The sequence below is a fragment of the Vipera berus genome (genome assembly GCF_964194415.1).
Source record: "Vipera berus genome assembly, chromosome: 2".
NCBI lineage: Eukaryota > Metazoa > Chordata > Lepidosauria > Squamata > Viperidae > Vipera > Vipera berus.
In genome coordinates, this window is record NC_138203.1 from 28,602,880 (window position 1) to 28,620,679 (window position 17,800).

General features: G+C 37.4%; 2 protein-coding genes across 6 annotated transcripts in view; one reads left to right on the forward strand and one right to left on the reverse strand.

Annotated features, from left to right (window-relative positions):
• The window catches only part of KIF2A (kinesin family member 2A), a 71,771-nt gene extending 70,958 nt beyond the window's left edge, over positions 1-813 (forward strand). For all 4 annotated transcript variants that reach the window (XM_081320250.1, XM_081320246.1, XM_081320248.1 and 1 more), the window contains one exon: positions 36-813. In XM_081320250.1, coding sequence (XP_081176376.1) covers positions 36-121 — 86 coding nt within the window. In that variant the 3' untranslated portion in view covers positions 122-813. The remainder of the gene's footprint in view (positions 1-35) is intronic.
• Positions 814-7,456: 6,643 nt separating this feature from the next.
• DIMT1 (DIM1 rRNA methyltransferase and ribosome maturation factor) lies at positions 7,457-17,765 on the reverse strand. Of its 2 annotated transcripts, none has more exons than XM_081321209.1 (12): positions 17,664-17,765; positions 15,028-15,101; positions 14,206-14,292; positions 13,480-13,541; positions 13,292-13,385; positions 13,143-13,192; positions 12,244-12,367; positions 11,918-12,010; positions 11,181-11,245; positions 9,785-9,848; positions 9,594-9,700; positions 7,457-7,730 (listed from the first exon to the last, which is right to left on the reverse strand). In XM_081321209.1, exons 1-12 carry the CDS (start codon positions 17,722-17,724, stop codon positions 7,688-7,690), a joined length of 924 nt encoding a protein of 307 aa, XP_081177335.1. In that variant the 5' UTR covers positions 17,725-17,765; the 3' UTR covers positions 7,457-7,687. The 2 variants fall into 2 exon arrangements, with proteins under 2 accessions (XP_081177335.1, XP_081177334.1); XM_081321208.1 differs by having other exon boundaries at positions 15,028-15,104; positions 17,664-17,743.
• Between the last annotated feature and the right edge of the window lie 35 nt (positions 17,766-17,800).

Here is a 17,800-nt window from a genome sequence, read left to right on the forward strand (position 1 = left end):
TTAATCATTTACCTACTTTATCTATTTTTTTTTAGATAAAGTGAAGTCCTTTCGTACAGCACTACAAGAAGAAGAACAGGCTAGTAAACAAATCAATCCGAAGAGACCACGTGCTCTTTGAGGCAAACCTCTGCTGCTAAAAGATGCCTGAATCTTCATTGCTATACCATGCAGCTGGTTGGAAATGAAGTAGTAAGAAGTCTCATCTACTTGAAAGATCTAAAACTTTTGAAGTGTCTGTAGAAATGTTCCATTTCTTCCTCCCCCAGCCAACATTTCAGTTGTGTGGATCGCTCCTGAATGTCTGGAAAATGCATCTAGACCAGAGCAGTACAACCAGGCACGTTTGGGAGCTGGGAAGCACTTTTATTTCAAATGTTTTGACGTACTCAAATTGTGAATCTTTTATGTTTTGGAAATCTTTGCCAATTTTTTTAAATAATGAAGTACAATGGTGGACTTGTAAAAACTTCACAGACTTTTTGTTTCATTTAGTCAAATTGTTGCAAAGAACAACTGTGCAGTTTTGTATTTGTATGCATGCCCACCTCATCAGTGATTGTATATACCTCTTCTTCTAAACAGCTGTGCTTACCTCTATGTGTTTTGTGCCTTGATCAAGGCAACCTGATCTTAAATGTCCTCTCTAAAGCACAGCCTTAATAAATGCCACTCCTTATTTGTCATTGTAAATTACTTTTACTATTTGTACATTTTAATGTATGTTGTTTTGTTTTTCTTTTTGTGAGTAGTTCTTCATTTCATAGTTATGTGCCATATCATTGATCTGGAATTAAAAACTGTCAGTGTGGATTGACAGTGAGCCATTTCATTTTTTTTCTCTGTATAAATCGGGAATCATGGTTTCTTTCTATGCCATAAAGAGTGAATCTAACATCTTCTTTGTAAAGAAGAAAATTATAAATTAGTGAATATGTAATAAAAAGGTTCTGGTTTATGAAGGAGAGTTATATCTAGAGTAGTGCAGATTTACAATATGTGTGCTAGAGGGTTGTCCAAGTAAGATGCAACCTGATCTCTACATAAGAATAGAAGAGGTATCCAAAAATAGGATATCAAAATAACCCTTTTTCTTCCTATTGAAATTGGCTTTTTGATGCATGACAGTTTACATGTGCATTAATTGTAGTTTGCAAGTAGTTAGTACTGTTGCTTTAAAAGAAAGTACCTAATATGTATCCTCCAGTTGTGCCATCATCTGAAAGGTGGAGTGAATTAGTATCATTTGAGGATTGGCACAATATATACTCCACATGCTGAAAAAAAAATCCATGAAGCCTAAAGCCTTCATAAATGGCACTGTGTATCCAGTACTTTTAAGGTGGTGTCACTTTAATAATTTTTTCCAAATTGCTGTCCAAAAGAATTGTGTTTTCTTTAAAGTCAGGGTTTATTCAGACTCTCTAGGAGTTAACTCTGTTCCCAAGTTATATTCCAGGCATTCACTTCAGCAACAAACATTACTTGAAACTTTCATGTTTTGTTTCTGGAACATAATCCATCTGTGCTGTGGCTGAGGGAAATACAGGGAAAGCAATGACAAGAGAGTGTAAATAACCCAAAGTTTTCAGTATTCAGCATAATTCCCATAAGAAGGTAGGCTGTGGAAATCCCTTGGCATTATCTTGATGACAAAGCACCTGTAAACATGAACCTGAAATAGCAATGTAGATTTTACACAATTGTGTTTAATAAATTTAATTATGAAATAGAAATTAGAAATGAGAATCTTGCTTCTATAAAAGAACTGTAAGTCTGAGACTGAGAAATGATGCACTCTTCTAATAAGAACCATTTTTGCTGAGTGAAATAATTACATGTTTTCTTGACAAAGCTGTATCACTGACATATGGTGGACATAGACCAATTAACAGCCCATTTGCTATTTTTGACATAATTTATTCTGTGGTAGAGCTTTCAATTAAGGAATATTTGAATTAATTTTGGCTGAAGTACATCAACCAGGAAGGTAAAACTGATATACAAAAATGGGTCACTGTCACTTTTGATTCTGTTGGTTATATGTTATCTGCATGGAAACAGGAAATCTGCAGGATATCTTCCCTTCTAGAGGGCACATCTTATAAGGGCTATGAGAAGCCATCTTTTCTTTTTAATTGTACATAATGACATACACAGTCTTCTTTTGTATGCTAAGTAATGTCCATTTGATTCACCTGAAAAGAAAATATATATTGTTATCCCAAGATTAGATGCGGGGGGGGGGGGCTCCATTGCTGTAGTGTAACCTAAGCCAGGGCTTTTCAACCTTTTCACTCATTATACCACTTTTAGGATATGGCAACATCTGAGTACCACCAGTTGCCTAGCAAGGTGTCAAAAACTTGACAAAAAAGGAAAAAACTGATGAAGTACAGGTAGTCCTCGACTTACAACAGTTCTTTTAGTGATTGTTCGAAGTTACAATAGCATTGAAAAAAGTGTCCCCCAAGCCACAGCCAAGCAAAACACCTGCCTGCCCGCCCAGCGGCACTCTTCCTCCTGTCCAAGGTTTTCATTGTTGTGAGCATTTCTGTTGAGGATTGGCAGTGGGGGTGGGTGTTTGGTTTTTATTCCCTTCCCCCCCCATCTGCTGGGTGGTTGCAGCAGGTTTTGGTCACTTCACATGACCCTGGGATACTGTTACTGTCATAAATATGAATCAGTTGCCAAGCATCTGAATGTAAATCACAAGACCCTGGAGATGCTGCAACATTCCAGCTGATCAGCGCTTCTTCTAGGCTCAGCAGAAGTGCCAGAATCAGTGTTGCTTTCCAGCTGATTGGTGCTTCTTCAGGGTTCAGGAGAAGCACCAGGATCAGCGCTGAGCTCCAGCTGGAGCCTGGCGCTGATCCTGGTGCTTCCACTGAGCCGTGACAGCCCCGAAGAAGCGCTGATCCTGGCGCTGACAGCCCTGCAGCTCCAGCCATCTCTTGCTTAGGCTTGTGCGGTGCTGCCACCGGTTCAGCTCATTCCCCTCCTCTGCTACCACTTTTCTAGGATGGTCGTGTACCACCTGCCAGGTGCCAATGTACCACAGGTGGTACCCATACCACTGGTTGAAAAGCCCTGGCCTAAGCAAATTTAAGTTGATCTCCCAGTTTTAAAGGTAATTTGCAGAAATATCTGGTCTTTCAGGGGGGAAAATAGTATGATCACAATAGGAGACAGGGATGTCTTCATTATATGGAGATCCTTAAGGAGGCTATTTTAGAAGCGTAACTTTTTAGAAGTTACGCTTCTAAAAAGCAGTTCAGCTTATAGACTATGAGAAGGAATAAAATAAGGCTGCATTATTGCCCTATTATCTGCATGGCTAATTATTTCAGGACAAATTCCATACCTCAAATATTACTGGTAGGCATATAGCACAGTGATATTGTATGCAGATGATGCTGTAATCCTGTTACTAATGCTGTTTGGTAACAGTGAAACACTTTGATCTTTTTCTTCTTCAAGGAACACATTACACTTAAACTATACACAACAAAGGTCAGAATAATTAACAGGATTATTAGAGGGCATAAGCTTGAGCAGGTGGGTAAATTTTATGATGGCTGATACTCCTCATCTGAGTATTGGAAAGCCTGTCTTCTACATCAGAGGTCCTGAACCTTTTGGGCACCAGGGACGGGTCCCGTGAAGAGGTTTTTCCGTGGAATAGTGTGTGTCTGTGTGTGTGTGCTACCTGCATCCCGCAGATGGGGCTTTCCTTGTTTGTGCAGACTGGTTGCTGGCACGGCATGGCCCGGTACTGGTCCACAGACCCGGGATTGGGGACTCCTGTTCTACATGTAGCCCAAATGGCCCAAAGAAGCATTTCAGTTTTTATTTTTTTATCCCTTTCCATATGAAAGGAGCATTCCAGCTGAGATGGGACTTGGTCAATGTTTATGAGGAAACTTCCAAGAATTGTGATTCCAGTGCATTCCATTTATTGATGGGCCTAAAAAGGTTGAAATTGGAGTGTGAATGACTGCATTTAATATTTCACTAAGGTGAATTCTTCATTCCCAACGTCTGAACCAATTAGCAGATTCTTTCCATGCTCCTTGGAAACTGAAGGTAGAACAGAAACTGCAGCAGTGTATATTTCCTCCCAGTGGCTGAAAGAATGGGATATGGCTGGGCGGGAAAAATATTGAATCAGTCTTATACACATGAGCATGCGAGAAAGGTGTACTGTTTGCTAGCATGGTAGCTGGACGTTGGTTACATGATCCCCACTTGGCTCAACATCATAAATTATCACACTATCAACCTTCATGTGTTCTAATGCTCCTTTCAATAATTCTTTAAGACAGATATAAAAACACTGTTCAATGGAAGCTTCTGCCCATGAGAAGCTGATGAATTTGAAGCCCAAGCCTTTGTTCTATTGCACTGCTTCTTTATAAAGGATCTGCCTCAGAGTAATATACAGTGGGGGGGGGGGCAAGTATTTGATCCCTTGCTGATTTTGTACGTTTGCCCACTAACAAACAAGTGATCAGTCTATAATTTTAATGGTAGGTGTATTTTAACAGTGAGAGACAGAATAACAACAACAAAAAAAATAATCCAGAAAAACGCATTTCAAAAAAGTTATAAATTGATTTGAATTTTAATGAGTGAAATAAGTATTTGACCGCTTTGCAAAACATGACCGGGAATGGATGGGGAGGAACAGGCTTCAACTCAACCCGGACAAGACTGAATGGCAGTACATACCAGCATGTCAGGATATTCAGATTATTCCATCTCTTAATATAGGGGGCGAGTTATTACCCCCCCGTAGATAAGGCTCGCAATCTGGGTGTCCTCTTAGATTCACAGCTCTCCTTAGAAGATCATATAGGAGCTGTGACTAGAGGGGCCTTCGCCCAGGTTCGTCTGGTGCGCCAGCTGCGACCCTATCTGGACCTGGATGCCTTGCGTACAGTCACCCATGCACTTGTGACCTCTCGTCTTGACTACTGCAACGCTCTTTACATGGGGCTGCCCTTGAGAACCACTCGGAAGCTTCAGCTGGTGCAGAGTGCAGCTGCACGAGTGCTTTTGGGGGTCTCCCGATACTCCCATATTACACCTCTGCTCCGTGAGCTGCACTGGCTTCCAGTTGCCTTCCGGGTGAAATTCAAGGTGCTAGTGATGACATACAAAGCCCTACATGGCGTGGGTCCGGATTACCTACGGGAGCACCTACTGCCAGCATCAACATCCCTCCGTCCTGTGCGCTCCCACAGAGGGCCTCCTCGGTGCCACCGGTCAGAGAATGTCGGCTGGTGACCCCCAGGGGGAGACCATTCTCGGTGGGTGCGCCAATCCTTTGGAACCGCTTACCAGCTGAAATCCGGATGGCCCCCGACCTTCGCTCCTTCCGGCGTGATCTAAAAACTTATCTATTCCAACAAGCCGGCCTGGCCTGATGGATTTGGGTTTTAAAATTTTCTCACTTTATTGCTTTATTGTATTCTTACTTTATTGCTCTGTACACCGCCCTGAGTCCTCCGGGAGAAGGGCGGTATATAAAACAAATAAATAAATAAAATGACTTAGTACTTGGTGGCAAAACTCTTGTTGGCAATCACAGAGGTCAGACATTTCTTGTAGTTGGCCACCATGTTTGCTCATATCTCAGGAGGGATTTTGTCCCACTCCTCTTTGCAGATCCTCTCCAAGTCATTAAGGTTTCAAGGATGATGTTTGGCAGCTCGAACCTTCAGCTCCCTCCACAGATTTTCTATGGGATTAAGGTCTGAAGACTGGGTAGGTCACTCCAAGAATCTTAATGTGCTTCTTTTTGAGCCACTCCTTCGTTGCCTCGGCTTGTGTTTTGGGTAATTGTCATGCTGGAATACCCATCCATGACCCATTTTCAATGCCCTGGCTGAGGGAAGGAGGTTTTCACCCAAGATTTGATGGTACATGGCCATAGTCTCCTTGATATGGTGAAGTTGTCCTGTCCCCTTAGGAGAAAAACACCCCAAAAGCATGATGTTTCCACCTCCATGTTTGATGGTGGGGATGGTGTTCTTGGGGTTACAGGCAGCATTCCTCCTCCTCCTAAAACGGCAAGTTGATGCCAAACAACTCAACTTTGGTCTCATCTGACCACGACACTTTCACCCAGTTCTCTGAATCATTCAGATGTTCATTGGCAAACTTCAGACGGGCCTGTATATGTGCGTTCTTGAGCAAGGGGACCTTGTGGGCACTGCAGGATTTCAGTCCTTCATGGTGTAGTGTTACCAATTGTTTTCTTGGTGACTATGGTCCCAGCTCGAGATCATTGACAAGATTCTCCAGTGTAGTTCTGGGCTGATACCTCATCGTTCTCATGATCATTGAAACTCCATGAGGTGAGATCTTGCATGGAGCCTCAGAATGAGGGAGATTGAGTGTTATTTTGTGTTCCTTCCATTTGCAAATAATCACACCATTACCTTCTCATTATCAGGCTGCTTGGCAATAGTCTTGTAGCCCATTCCAGCCTTGTGTAGGTTTACGATCTTGTCCCTGACATCCTTGGACAGCTCTTTGGTCTTGGCCATGGTGGAGAGTTTGGAATTTGACAGATTGATTGCTTCTGTGGACAGGTGTCTTTTATACAGGAAACAAGCTGAGATTAGGAGCGCTCCCTTTAAGAGAGTGCTCCTAATCTCATATTGTTAACCTGGGAGTCAGAAATAGGGGATTAAATACTTATTTCACTTATTAAAATGCAAATCGATTTATAACTCTTTTGAAATGCTTTTTCTTTTTTTGTTATTCTGCCTCTCGCTGTTAAAATAAGCCTACCATTAAAATTATAGGCTGGTCATTTCTTTCAGTGGGCAAACGTACAAAATCATCACTTTATCTTCTACCCAACCAGGCACAGTTGTCTGCCCTCAAGGTTTATTGCTGCCAGAGGAAATACTGTAGTTTGTAATTAAAAAAAAACTAAAAAAACCCTTTCTTTTCCAAGTGACTGAATTTAGATGAACAAATTGAAATTAGAACGAATGTCTACATTTGTTGCCAATTATCCTGATTATGCTGCTGCATTGTGACTAGTGTGTTGTCATCTGCTTAATAATTTAAATTACAAAAGGATTAGGTACACAGAATCTTAATAATGGGGATAAGAGTGTTGTGTATAATTTAAGAATTAGAGACTTTGCTCTTTTAAGCAAAGGTATGGATTCACTGCACTCATCTGAAAAATTTTGATGTAGCAGTTAAGGCATCAGATTAGAAACCACCAGGTGACCATGAATCCTAGCCCACCTGGATGGCCTTGGGTCAGTCATTGTCTCAGCCCTAGGAAGGAGGCAATAGCAATCCACTTTCAAAAAACTTTGCCAAAAAAAATCCATGGACTAGTCCATAGAATTGCCTGTAGTCAAAAACTGACCCAATACACATGCATACTGTATGTGCATATACACACAAATACAACCATGACATAAAATACAGAGTATGGAGAAAATTATTGTACAATATTAAATACTACATTGTAGTCTTGTAAATACAGATATTATTAGAAGCCATCACTTTGATAAATAATTATTGCAATCCACAATATAAAGAACATTTAGCCCTTAAAAAGACAAAAAATTACATTCATTGTGAATAAAATCAATTGTAACATTTATTTATTATAAATTAGTTCAATCTTTGCAGCAGCTTTCGTGTAATCCCTTCAGGAAAAGTGAATTCCTTTTGCATTGAAGCCATGAAGAACACTGAAAAATGAAAATATTGTGGTCTTAGTCTTTATGAAGCATAATGGATGTTACTTCCAAATGGTCACACCGTTTAATCTCCCATGCAGGAGGAACAATGTCCTTTCTCTCTACATGTAGATGACCAGGCTGAGCCCACAGGAACTGTCAAGCGTGTCATCAGTCTCAAGTCCCTTTGCACCCACAAGATGTCTCAGTCTAGCCCACCTTGAATTCCGTTGACTCTTATTTACTGCTAATTTGCTTTAATCACTGTAAAGATTGTTGGCATACAATAAACCTGTATTTTTAATTTGTTTAAGAATTTGTGTAAGAATTATCTATTATAGCCTATTTTGGCTAGAGAGGTTAATAGGGATAGGTGCTTGTGATGTGTAAATGAGAATATGTTTAGGAAATAGTGAATTGTGGAAGAACATAGATGGGAATGACGCTAGTTTTCTTTTATTTTAGTTCTTTATACATATTTAGTATTTTTAAGGATTGGTTTACTCTATATAAGCTAGAGAGTGATGGATTTTAGAGTTTATAATTGTTAGTATATGATTGTTTATGATTGCTTTTTAGATATATACCTTGTATTTTGCTCTGGGAAGTCGGGGGGGGGAGGGGGGGAGGAGGGGAAGTAGGGGGGGGAGGCAGGGGAGGGAGGAGGGAGAGGGGGAGGGGGGGGATAGGGGGGAGGTAGGGAGGGGAGGAGGGAGGGGGAAGGGGGGTTTTCTAAAGGAAAACTGTATTTTAAAACTTTTCAATAAAAAAAAATAAAAAAAAAATAAACCTGTATTCATTTGAACTGCTTTGAACCTGATTTCCTGTGCTTCACATTACACTTCATCTTGAAGACAATAATATTATATTTACTAGTTTCTTCCACTCAGATAATGTTCACACCTCTACCTCTGTTTTTACCATGGAGCATTCTTTTCCTATAGTTTTGTTCTGAGCAAAATCACTAGATAGAATCATTAGTGCCACTGTTTAAAGTGACAATGTTAATTAAACAAAATAGTAGCAAAAAAGATTAAGGTATACAACTTGTGCTTTGCCACGTTTGGGGACATACGGAAGTTGCTGGTGAACTTAATTTTTAAGAGGAAATTATACACATTATGATACATTTTAATTAAAATCTAATTATAATTCTAAATTTAAATAAAATCCAATATTTATAATAATAACAATAAAGTTGGAAGGGACCTTGGAGGTCATCTAGTCCAACCCCCTCCCTGCTCAGGCAGGAAACCCTATACCATTTCAGACAAATGGCTGTCCAGTCTCCAGTCTCCACCCGCTTTTTAAAAATTCTGGTCCTGCTCACTGTAATCATGGTTTCTGGAATGTCCCTCTAAGGCAGGGGTCTTCAAACTTGGCCCTTTTATGACTTGTGGACTTCTAGAATTCCTCAACCAGCTATGCTCTAACCCTGCTCTAAGGTCCTATACAGGTTTAGGCTGAAAAAGGTGGCCATATCCCCTGGACTGTCTCTTTAAGGGAGGGTCATCGTTCTTCTGTCAAAGGCAACATTTCAGCAGGATTAATCTATGGGAGGCCCCATTTTACATACTAATGGCCAGAGGGTCGTATTAAGATGTTCGAAACAATATTTAGCAGGTGTAATGCTATCCTACAATATTCCAGGTACAATATACCACAACATAATCAAAGAGAACATTACTATGCAGGCATAATTTTGCTGGGAATAAATAGCATAAACCATTACTTTTCCTGATGCTGCAGCAGCAACAACAAAAACATTAAATTGGATAAAAATCTCATAAATCGCACATTTATTTTTGCTTTCATTCCAGTAATATCTATTTAAAACATGAAGCGTAATCTTGATGTAAATAAATTTGTTTTTACCTTATAAAATCATCAATATCCATTATTCGAGCACGTTTTTCTGAATAACCTGTATCTTTTAGGATTTCATGTATAAGTTCAGCAATATTGAAATTTTCAGGAATTTGCTGTTGGTAAAATAGAAAATTATGTAACATGGTTCAAGACAAAGATGCTTTTTAAAAGACTGTAAATAGATCCAAAAGACTTACCAAATTATTTTGTGAACAGTGAATTCGGTAATTCTGTTCCAGCAGCTGTTTCACAACATTTGAACTGCAATAATGAAAAAGGGAGACGCATAGTTATAGAAATTCTTTTTCGAAAAGTTTGAATTGGAAATTGTTCCTTTGCAAATGTCTTTCTTTTCAATTATTTCTTTAACATTAATTTGCACCAACATGCACATCTCTTAAGACTTTAATATCCTTATGAACTAACCTTGCTTATACCATGTCCAAACATAGCTTCAGTTTTTTTTTTAAAAAAAACTCACTTTAACTGCTCACATTATTCTATGCAAGTGAGGTCTCTAAAGCTTAGAGATTGTGTTGAATTTAACATACTATTGTTTGCATCGCACACATAGGAATATACATTCAATGAAATTATACATACTTAGAAGGCTCTGAGAGTAATAAAAAGCAGAAAAAGATTATCTGGACAGATTGATCAACCACTGTTATACTTTTTCTCCTTCTCCTCAGTTCCTTTCATTCATCAATGTATCTTTGATAGGGCAAGAACTATACTGATTTTTATAAATTACTTTGGGAGACTTTTTTTTTTAAAAAAAACTAAAGGTTAGGGAAAAATTGTTTACACAGTTGATACAGAATGGAAAGGAGAAGTTGTGTTAAAATTACCCTGGACACATGCAGGATCGAAAACTAATGGAAAGGAATGTTTGCCATTTTGCTATTACCATTGTCAAAATAATTGTCAGATTATTAGGCAGAATAATATGCAAAAGAAAAGCAAGACGAGATGAGCCTAGTTAACAAATGTAAGTACTAAAGGAACAAGGAAATTTTAGCTACATATTCATTATTCATATCCTGTTAAGTTAAATTATGTTAACAAGAACACAAATCTAAAAGAGTCTGTAAGAATAACCAAAAGACAAGAGGGAAACAAGAATACAAGGTCATCTTTAGGCACCTACATGGTGCTGTTCCTCATTTCCTTTCATGATCAACAGCAATTATAGATAAACAATCTGATATTATATCTCTGGAGCTTTTCTAGCTTAGTAGTTCATGGGAGTCTTGGTGTTTGCTTTGCCATTTGTTTTGGTGATTCCTGAATAAAGGCTTAGTTCTCTTTCTCAAGAATGACCAGACAGAACCGGGTATAAATCAAATCAACCACATTCTTCTAATCTCCGCTCTTATTTAATGGCCAACACAAAATCTAAGCAGCATACACTTTTGCCTGGTATTCACATAGAAATACATACTCTAAGATTTCTGTGGTCCAAGGAAACAATATTTCATCTCTTAGCAACAATAAATTACAAGAAGCAAAACACTGAAGGGTCAATCAGCAATCTGGGAAGAGGAAAGTTCAAAGCTGCAAGCAATTCAACATTTAAAAAATGTAACTTACTTGAAAACTGCAGCAAGTGTCTTGTTTTTCCTGACAAACACTATCCTTAGTAGACCATCCCACTCCTAAACAAATATGTTAGAGATTAAACATATTGTCCTATTGCATGTGTCATCACAAGTATATTTTGTGTCACACATGAAGGCTGTTTCTGTTGGTCACTATTAAGGTATCCTCTGACATCTTTCATCGTCTTCCCTTTTTTCTCATTTGTACTTTAATCTTAGCTGAAAATATGCTGTGGTTCTATGAGTGGCAATTCCATGGAAAGCGTGATAAGGATAATTTGATAAATTTTTGCACTGATGAGGTTACATGAAACATTCATTTTCAAAGTTAGGGTAGATATTGGCATAGACATGAAAAAACTGTATTCCTTTGAATCTCATTACAAGTTTTAGTTGTAAAACTAAACATAGTTTTAAAGGGTAATATGTAGAACATTTTGATTAAAAGCCTATTTACTAATATGATTGACAATATTCTTTCATCTTTTTCCTTACTAATGAGTAATATATTGATTTCCTGAAGCTATCTCCCCCAAATCAAGCTATGGTTGTTTCCACTTCTTTTCCTATATACTTAGTTATCATCAGTGAATAACAAATATGAAGCATTAGAAAGATTCCAACAAAATATGGCACTCAAGCACAGTTGTCCAAATATCTAAAGGTAATATACAACTAGGGGATATTAGGTTGTTTTCATGGATTTCAGATAATACTAATAAATCTCACCTGAAAGTTAATTGGGGGTGGAGGGTTCTTTGGTTCTATCCTTACAACACTGGATTCAACTTTTGGTGGTGGTTTAAAATTATTTTTTCCTACCTGTTAAACATAATAAAGTCAACTGTCAAAGAAAGAATATTTTTATCTTTCTGCCTTTTAATTCATTTTGTTGTAATTTCTTTATTTTGAGTGTCGTGAACTGCCAGGTCATTTAATAATAAAACAAATAAACTTATTTTCATCACATTAAAACTGCCACAACTTTACACGCTACTTGCCTAATATCTAAAATGTCAAAAACTCAAGATAAAATTACCTATTATTTTGCTTACTTTCATTAGATGATCAACACGAGCTAACAGTTGAGTATTAACAGACAGCCTACAATATAGGTGAGAGCCTGGTTTTGCAACTAGGCGAAGAGCAAATTCTCTTTGAAACATGAGTACTGCACACCTGAAAAATAAACATGATATGCAAATTTAATGTTACTCTGAATTAGCGCTGTCCTGGAAAAGATTAAAACCTTGACATTTGTTCAACAATGTTTATATGTATACTGTTTTATAGGTTTTAAGCCCACTTACTGTTTTGAACTCCATGAATATCCAGTAAATGCTATAGGCTAGATTAAGTCATGCACCACTACTGGGTAGCATAGTAAATGAGTTGTAGATATTGTGAGGACCTAGCTGTTAAATGCAGTATTATTATTATTATTATTATTATTATTATTATTATTATTATTATTATTATTATTATTATTATTATTATTATTATTTAAAGATTTCAAATATTTTGAACCACACAATGCTCTTAAAATAAGATGTTATTCTTACAAGAGACTAATGGTGACACTTTGAGAGGACTGATGTTTACAGATCAAAGACTGATAAACAACATATTTTGTTTCAACCCATTCCAGGATGAATATTTCTTTAATCTTATCTGACAATATTTATAGGCATTTCAGAGTTTGTCTAGGGACTCTCTAACAATAGGTTTAGAGAGACAGCCAGTTTGGTGTGGTGATGTGATTCAAGCATAGATACTTCCACTGAAAAGTAGATATATAGTACTTGATTTCTTATAAGGTTTAGTTTTTACACACTGCTAATTCTTTTCTAGATAAATGTGCTAATCCTAATCTGTAAAGTTAATCATAATAAGTTAGATATTATCTCCAAGAGCATTTAAATTACATTAAACAACTAAACATTTTTCCACATACCTAAAGAAAGGCCGATGCAGCAATAGCTTAAAAACAAAGGGAGAAGAAATCTGAAGGTGGAGAGATTAAATAAAAAAGAATAATTACTACAAGAGTAATATAAAACAATGTCTTTGCCGTATTTTTCAAAAGTCTTGTTTTATACTTACTTGGTAAGGCAAATTAGCCACACAAGCATCAAAAAAAGGGAGGTCGCTTTTCAATACGTCTCCAATTTTTATTTCAAGTTTGTTAGCCAAATGTCTGGAATGAAAATAATAATGTATCGTTAATACATTTCCAAGAGGGGTTCTAGTTTAAAAACCACTATGACTTTTCCACCGCACAGAGCACTTACGTTCCCTGGACTCTTTTCTGAAGTTCACCAGCAAGCTTTACATCAAGTTCACAAGCAATTACCTGAAAGAGAATCATATATAATATGTCTTTGTGGACATATCATACATAACAAATCCCACAATTGCTTTATATTATTACAGAATTTTAAACAAACTTGTGGTTTAACTGTAAGTATTAAGGTTCTTTTTTTAAGCTTTGTAATTGGATACTGATGTTCCCATACACCGGCTATCCCAAAGGTGCATTTTTCCAAAGGGTAACTAGACTTTCTTGGCTTTTTCTTTGAAAATGTTTTGCTTCTCATCCAAGGAGCTTCTTTAGTTCTAACTAAGTGGTGACGAATGGAAGCGTTTATATTCTTTGCAGTCATTGGTCATTAATATTCTGACAGCTGTCCTTAGCTTTTTGAGAGTCACTGAGGCGTTTATCTGTATCCTCAGAATCACCTGAATCAGACTGTAATTAGGTATGGAATCTTCTTGGGACTGTTGAAAGGACTGCACTGTAAACAAGAGATAGGTAGTGTTGCATCCCTCCCCCTCTGTTGAGAGAGGGTTGAACAGGGAGAGATAAAACATAGCCTGTTGTTAGGCTTCGATTCTTTCTCTTAGTTCTTTTACATGATAAATCCATTTTTGTTTGATTACCTTTTCCTATTTTGTGTTATCTCATTGTGGCCAAGCAGCAAAAGAAAAGAAAAGCATTTCTTTACTTTTAGATTTACCTTTTTCACCTTTTCTAACATTTTCACTGTCATGTTGCCAGTTCCAGGACCAATTTCTAAAACAACATCTGTAGGGTATAAGGAAGCCTGAAAGAATGAATAAATTACACAATTTACACAAAAACCTAGTCTTGATAGCTCTGCATATAAACAAACTTTATTGATTTACAACATTATGTACAGGAGAAAGGGAATGGCCTTGAGGGACAGGAAAAAGAGCTGTACCAAAGCAATGGTTAGAGTCCAGAACGAGAATGTAGCATGAATAAACATCTCCAATAGGGCCTTCCCTGGTTCTCATGAAAATAAAGTCTAGGGGTGGGGGGAAATGCATTCAGACTTGCAAGATTCTGTTACTATAGCTTCACAAAATAATATTGAATTATTTGGTTTCCTAGTGTAGCCTACCTGGAAAGGCTGAAATATACTGAGAAATGACTTACTAAAGCAGAATTCTATCAAGTCAAAAAGATCCATCTATTAAATGTGTACAAACTATTTAACTTATTTTTCTCTGATGTAATAGCTGAGCACCAGATACAACCATTCTGATACTTTTTATATTTTAAAAAATGTACAAGGAAATCTGTATTGTGTATAGGTATTGAACTTTTTTCAAAATTTCACATTTTATTTCCTAATCAACTATCATATTTTCTGACAAAATCCTGTTTGTTTAGTAAGAAACAGATCCATTGATTTTAATGAGGCTTTCTAATTAAACAGGTATACATTAGTAGTTTCAAATACCACCAGTTTAACAATATTGTATGTGAATGACAGATTATTTTCTTATACTGGATGATTGTGATTATCACTTACCTTTTCTATAATGCTGTTAACAATCAGGGGATTTTTCAAAATATGCTGACCAAGTCCAGTATTGAACCTAATGCCTACTAATACAAATAAATTTTAAGAAACACAGTTATAACAACTTATTTTGTATCAAACTCTCCTTAGTTCTGTATCAAACTCTCCAATAGTTCTTTATACAAGTCTTAAATAATGGGATGATGCCTTCTCTAATAAAGCACCCAATTCAGAATCTGGTACCCTTATCACAAAACATCAAAACAATGAGGTATGGTTGAAGTTTCCAAGCTTTATCTTTATATAGTTCATTACATTATTGTAAAAATGTTCTGCAGATGAAAGACAAGCAGTGCAGCATCTGCAGGGACAAGGCCATGCAAGGCCTTACACCACTAAAAATTCTCAACTAAAAAAAATGATAACAACCAAAATCTTATGACAAGTAACAATCTTATCATGAGGTTCACAAATTTAACAAGTTTTAGTTCACAAGATTTTGCTCATTTAAAAATATTTTCATTTTTATTTTGCCATTCATCCTACAGAATACTTGCCATCTTCCATGAACCATCAAAGGCTGGCAGACTACAGATTAGAAATCATTGGACAGTGATACACTATACATCTCTAGTCAAATTATATATTGCAAAGAATTCCTATATAAACAGAAGCTGAACAAACCTCTACATACTGTAGTACAGTACGAAGCTAAACGTAACAACTTTTTTCAAATTTTAACATGTACATATTATTTAAGTACAGTTGTTTTAGATTCAAAATAAGAAAACAGTGAATATTGCAGTGAAAAAAATCGGATATTGTTTCAATCAATAATGTGTAAAAAACTTCCTTTGGCAGAAAAAAAAACAGCTTCCAAAGAGTTTGTGTAGCCAGTTAAGCATTCTTCTCTACTATTTTTCAAAAAATATTTTCTCATTTTTCCTTATAAAGTTCTTCTAGCTCAGAAATATGCTTCCACATTGGACTGGTCATGGCTTACACATTAGAAATCTTTCTACAGACTTTCAATCATGCTCCGATTAAGTGATTGTCTTGTTGAAATAGCCAATCTCTTTTCAAATTCAATCTCTGGAACATTAGTTTTTAATATGCAGTTTGGCGGGTCGAATCCCGGGTGCTGCGTAACAGAGTGAGCGCCTGTTACTCGTCCCAGCTTCTGCCAACCTAGCAGTTCGAAAGCACGTAAAAAATGCAAGTAGAAAAATAGGGACCACTACAGTGGGAAGGTAACAGCGTTCCGTGCGCCTTTGGCGTCTAGTCATGCCGGCCACATGACCACGGAGACGTCCTCGGACAAGCGCTGGCTCTTCGGCTTTGAAACGGAGATGAGCACCGGCCCCTAGAGTCGGAAACGACTAGCACGCATGTGCGGGGGAACCTTTACCTTTTTTTAATATTTAGTTGAATTTGTTTTCTTCCACCTGCTCAATGTTTTCTGAACTACTAACTGCAATCCCTAAAGAATTCAGGACATCTCCATATTTAGTGGTCTGCAATGCTCTTTCTTCAAAAGCTTTACTATTCTTTCTTTAAATGTAGCTTACTTGGTTGTGATCAAATTGTTCTAGTTTTGTTTCCTCATATAAAGTACAAGATTTTGTTTTGCGTACTTTAGATTATGATTTTTTGCAATGAGGTCGGAGGAAAGGGTGTTTTTCCTGATAAACGTCCCATGAAAATCACTGATCTATAACCTAGGCTTTATTATGGACAACTACTACAGAATCAGCTAAACTTTTCAGGCGCTGAATCTTGGGTTCTGCTTTGCAGACCTGACCAATTTTGGGAAGCTCTACCATACTTTTTTTCTCTTGATCTTTAAACTAATATCCAAACAGGAAACCAGCTGAAAAGAGGGTAGATATTTTTATTACATTTTTATTACATTTGGAGTCATCATCACTGCGAGGACTCCACAGTTGAGCCCTGAGCCATATATATATGTGTGTGTGTGTGTGTGTGTGTGTGTGTGTGTATATATATATATATATTCATATATATATATACATATATACATATACATATACATATACATACATACATACATATATATATATATATATATATATATATATATATATATATATATATATATTTCAAGGCAACTACGAAAAATCTAGAAGTATCTCTAGATTGTAATAGAGAATATAAATATATATATATATATATTCTCTATTACAATCTAGAGATACTTCTAGACAGGGCTTTTTTTTATCCTAGAACGCACCGGAACAGAGTTCCGGCACCTTTTTTCGACGGATTTTTCGTAGTTGCCTTGAACAAAATCCTAGTCTACACTAAACAAAATCCTAGTCTACACTAAAAATTGAAGGGGTTCCCCCCCCCCAAGTATAAAGGTAAACCTTGTAGGGTAGGCAAGGTGGGTTGTATGACGTGTGTGAATTCCGGTACCTTTTCCCCCCACAAAAAAGCACTGCTTCTAGGGGAAAGTTTCGAAACCACTTCTAAAGCGAAGCCCAAGTACTTGGTACCCCTTCAAATTACTATTACCATAGCAACCCAATCTTTCCCCCTCCCCCCACACACCCGCTGTATGGCAAATGATGCAAAGCTGCCGTCCGTTGCAGCCTGTCCTCCCTAGCCCGAGAACTTCCTCTCACCAGGGTTTTTCCCTTCTCCACGCTGCTGTCGAGAGCGCGATTTCGTCTTCACCTTCGGCATGGCTCTACCGGCCCTCCAGCTCGCGAAGTTCGGGAGAGAAAGGCGACGAAGGTCAATCGCACGCGCGGGTGCTGCT

Coding starts and splice junctions, on each gene's coding strand:
- DIMT1 (XM_081321208.1), bottom strand. CDS start 17,724: ATGCCGAAGGTGAAGACGAAATCGCGCTCTCGACAGCAGCGTGGAGAA. Junction 15,105..17,663: donor TGGAGAAGGGAAAAACCCTG/GTGAGAGGAAGT, acceptor TATTTGTATTAG/TAGGCATTAGGTTCAATACT. Junction 12,011..12,243: donor GTGTTGATCATCTAATGAAA/GTAAGCAAAATA, acceptor TATGTTTAACAG/GTAGGAAAAAATAATTTTAA.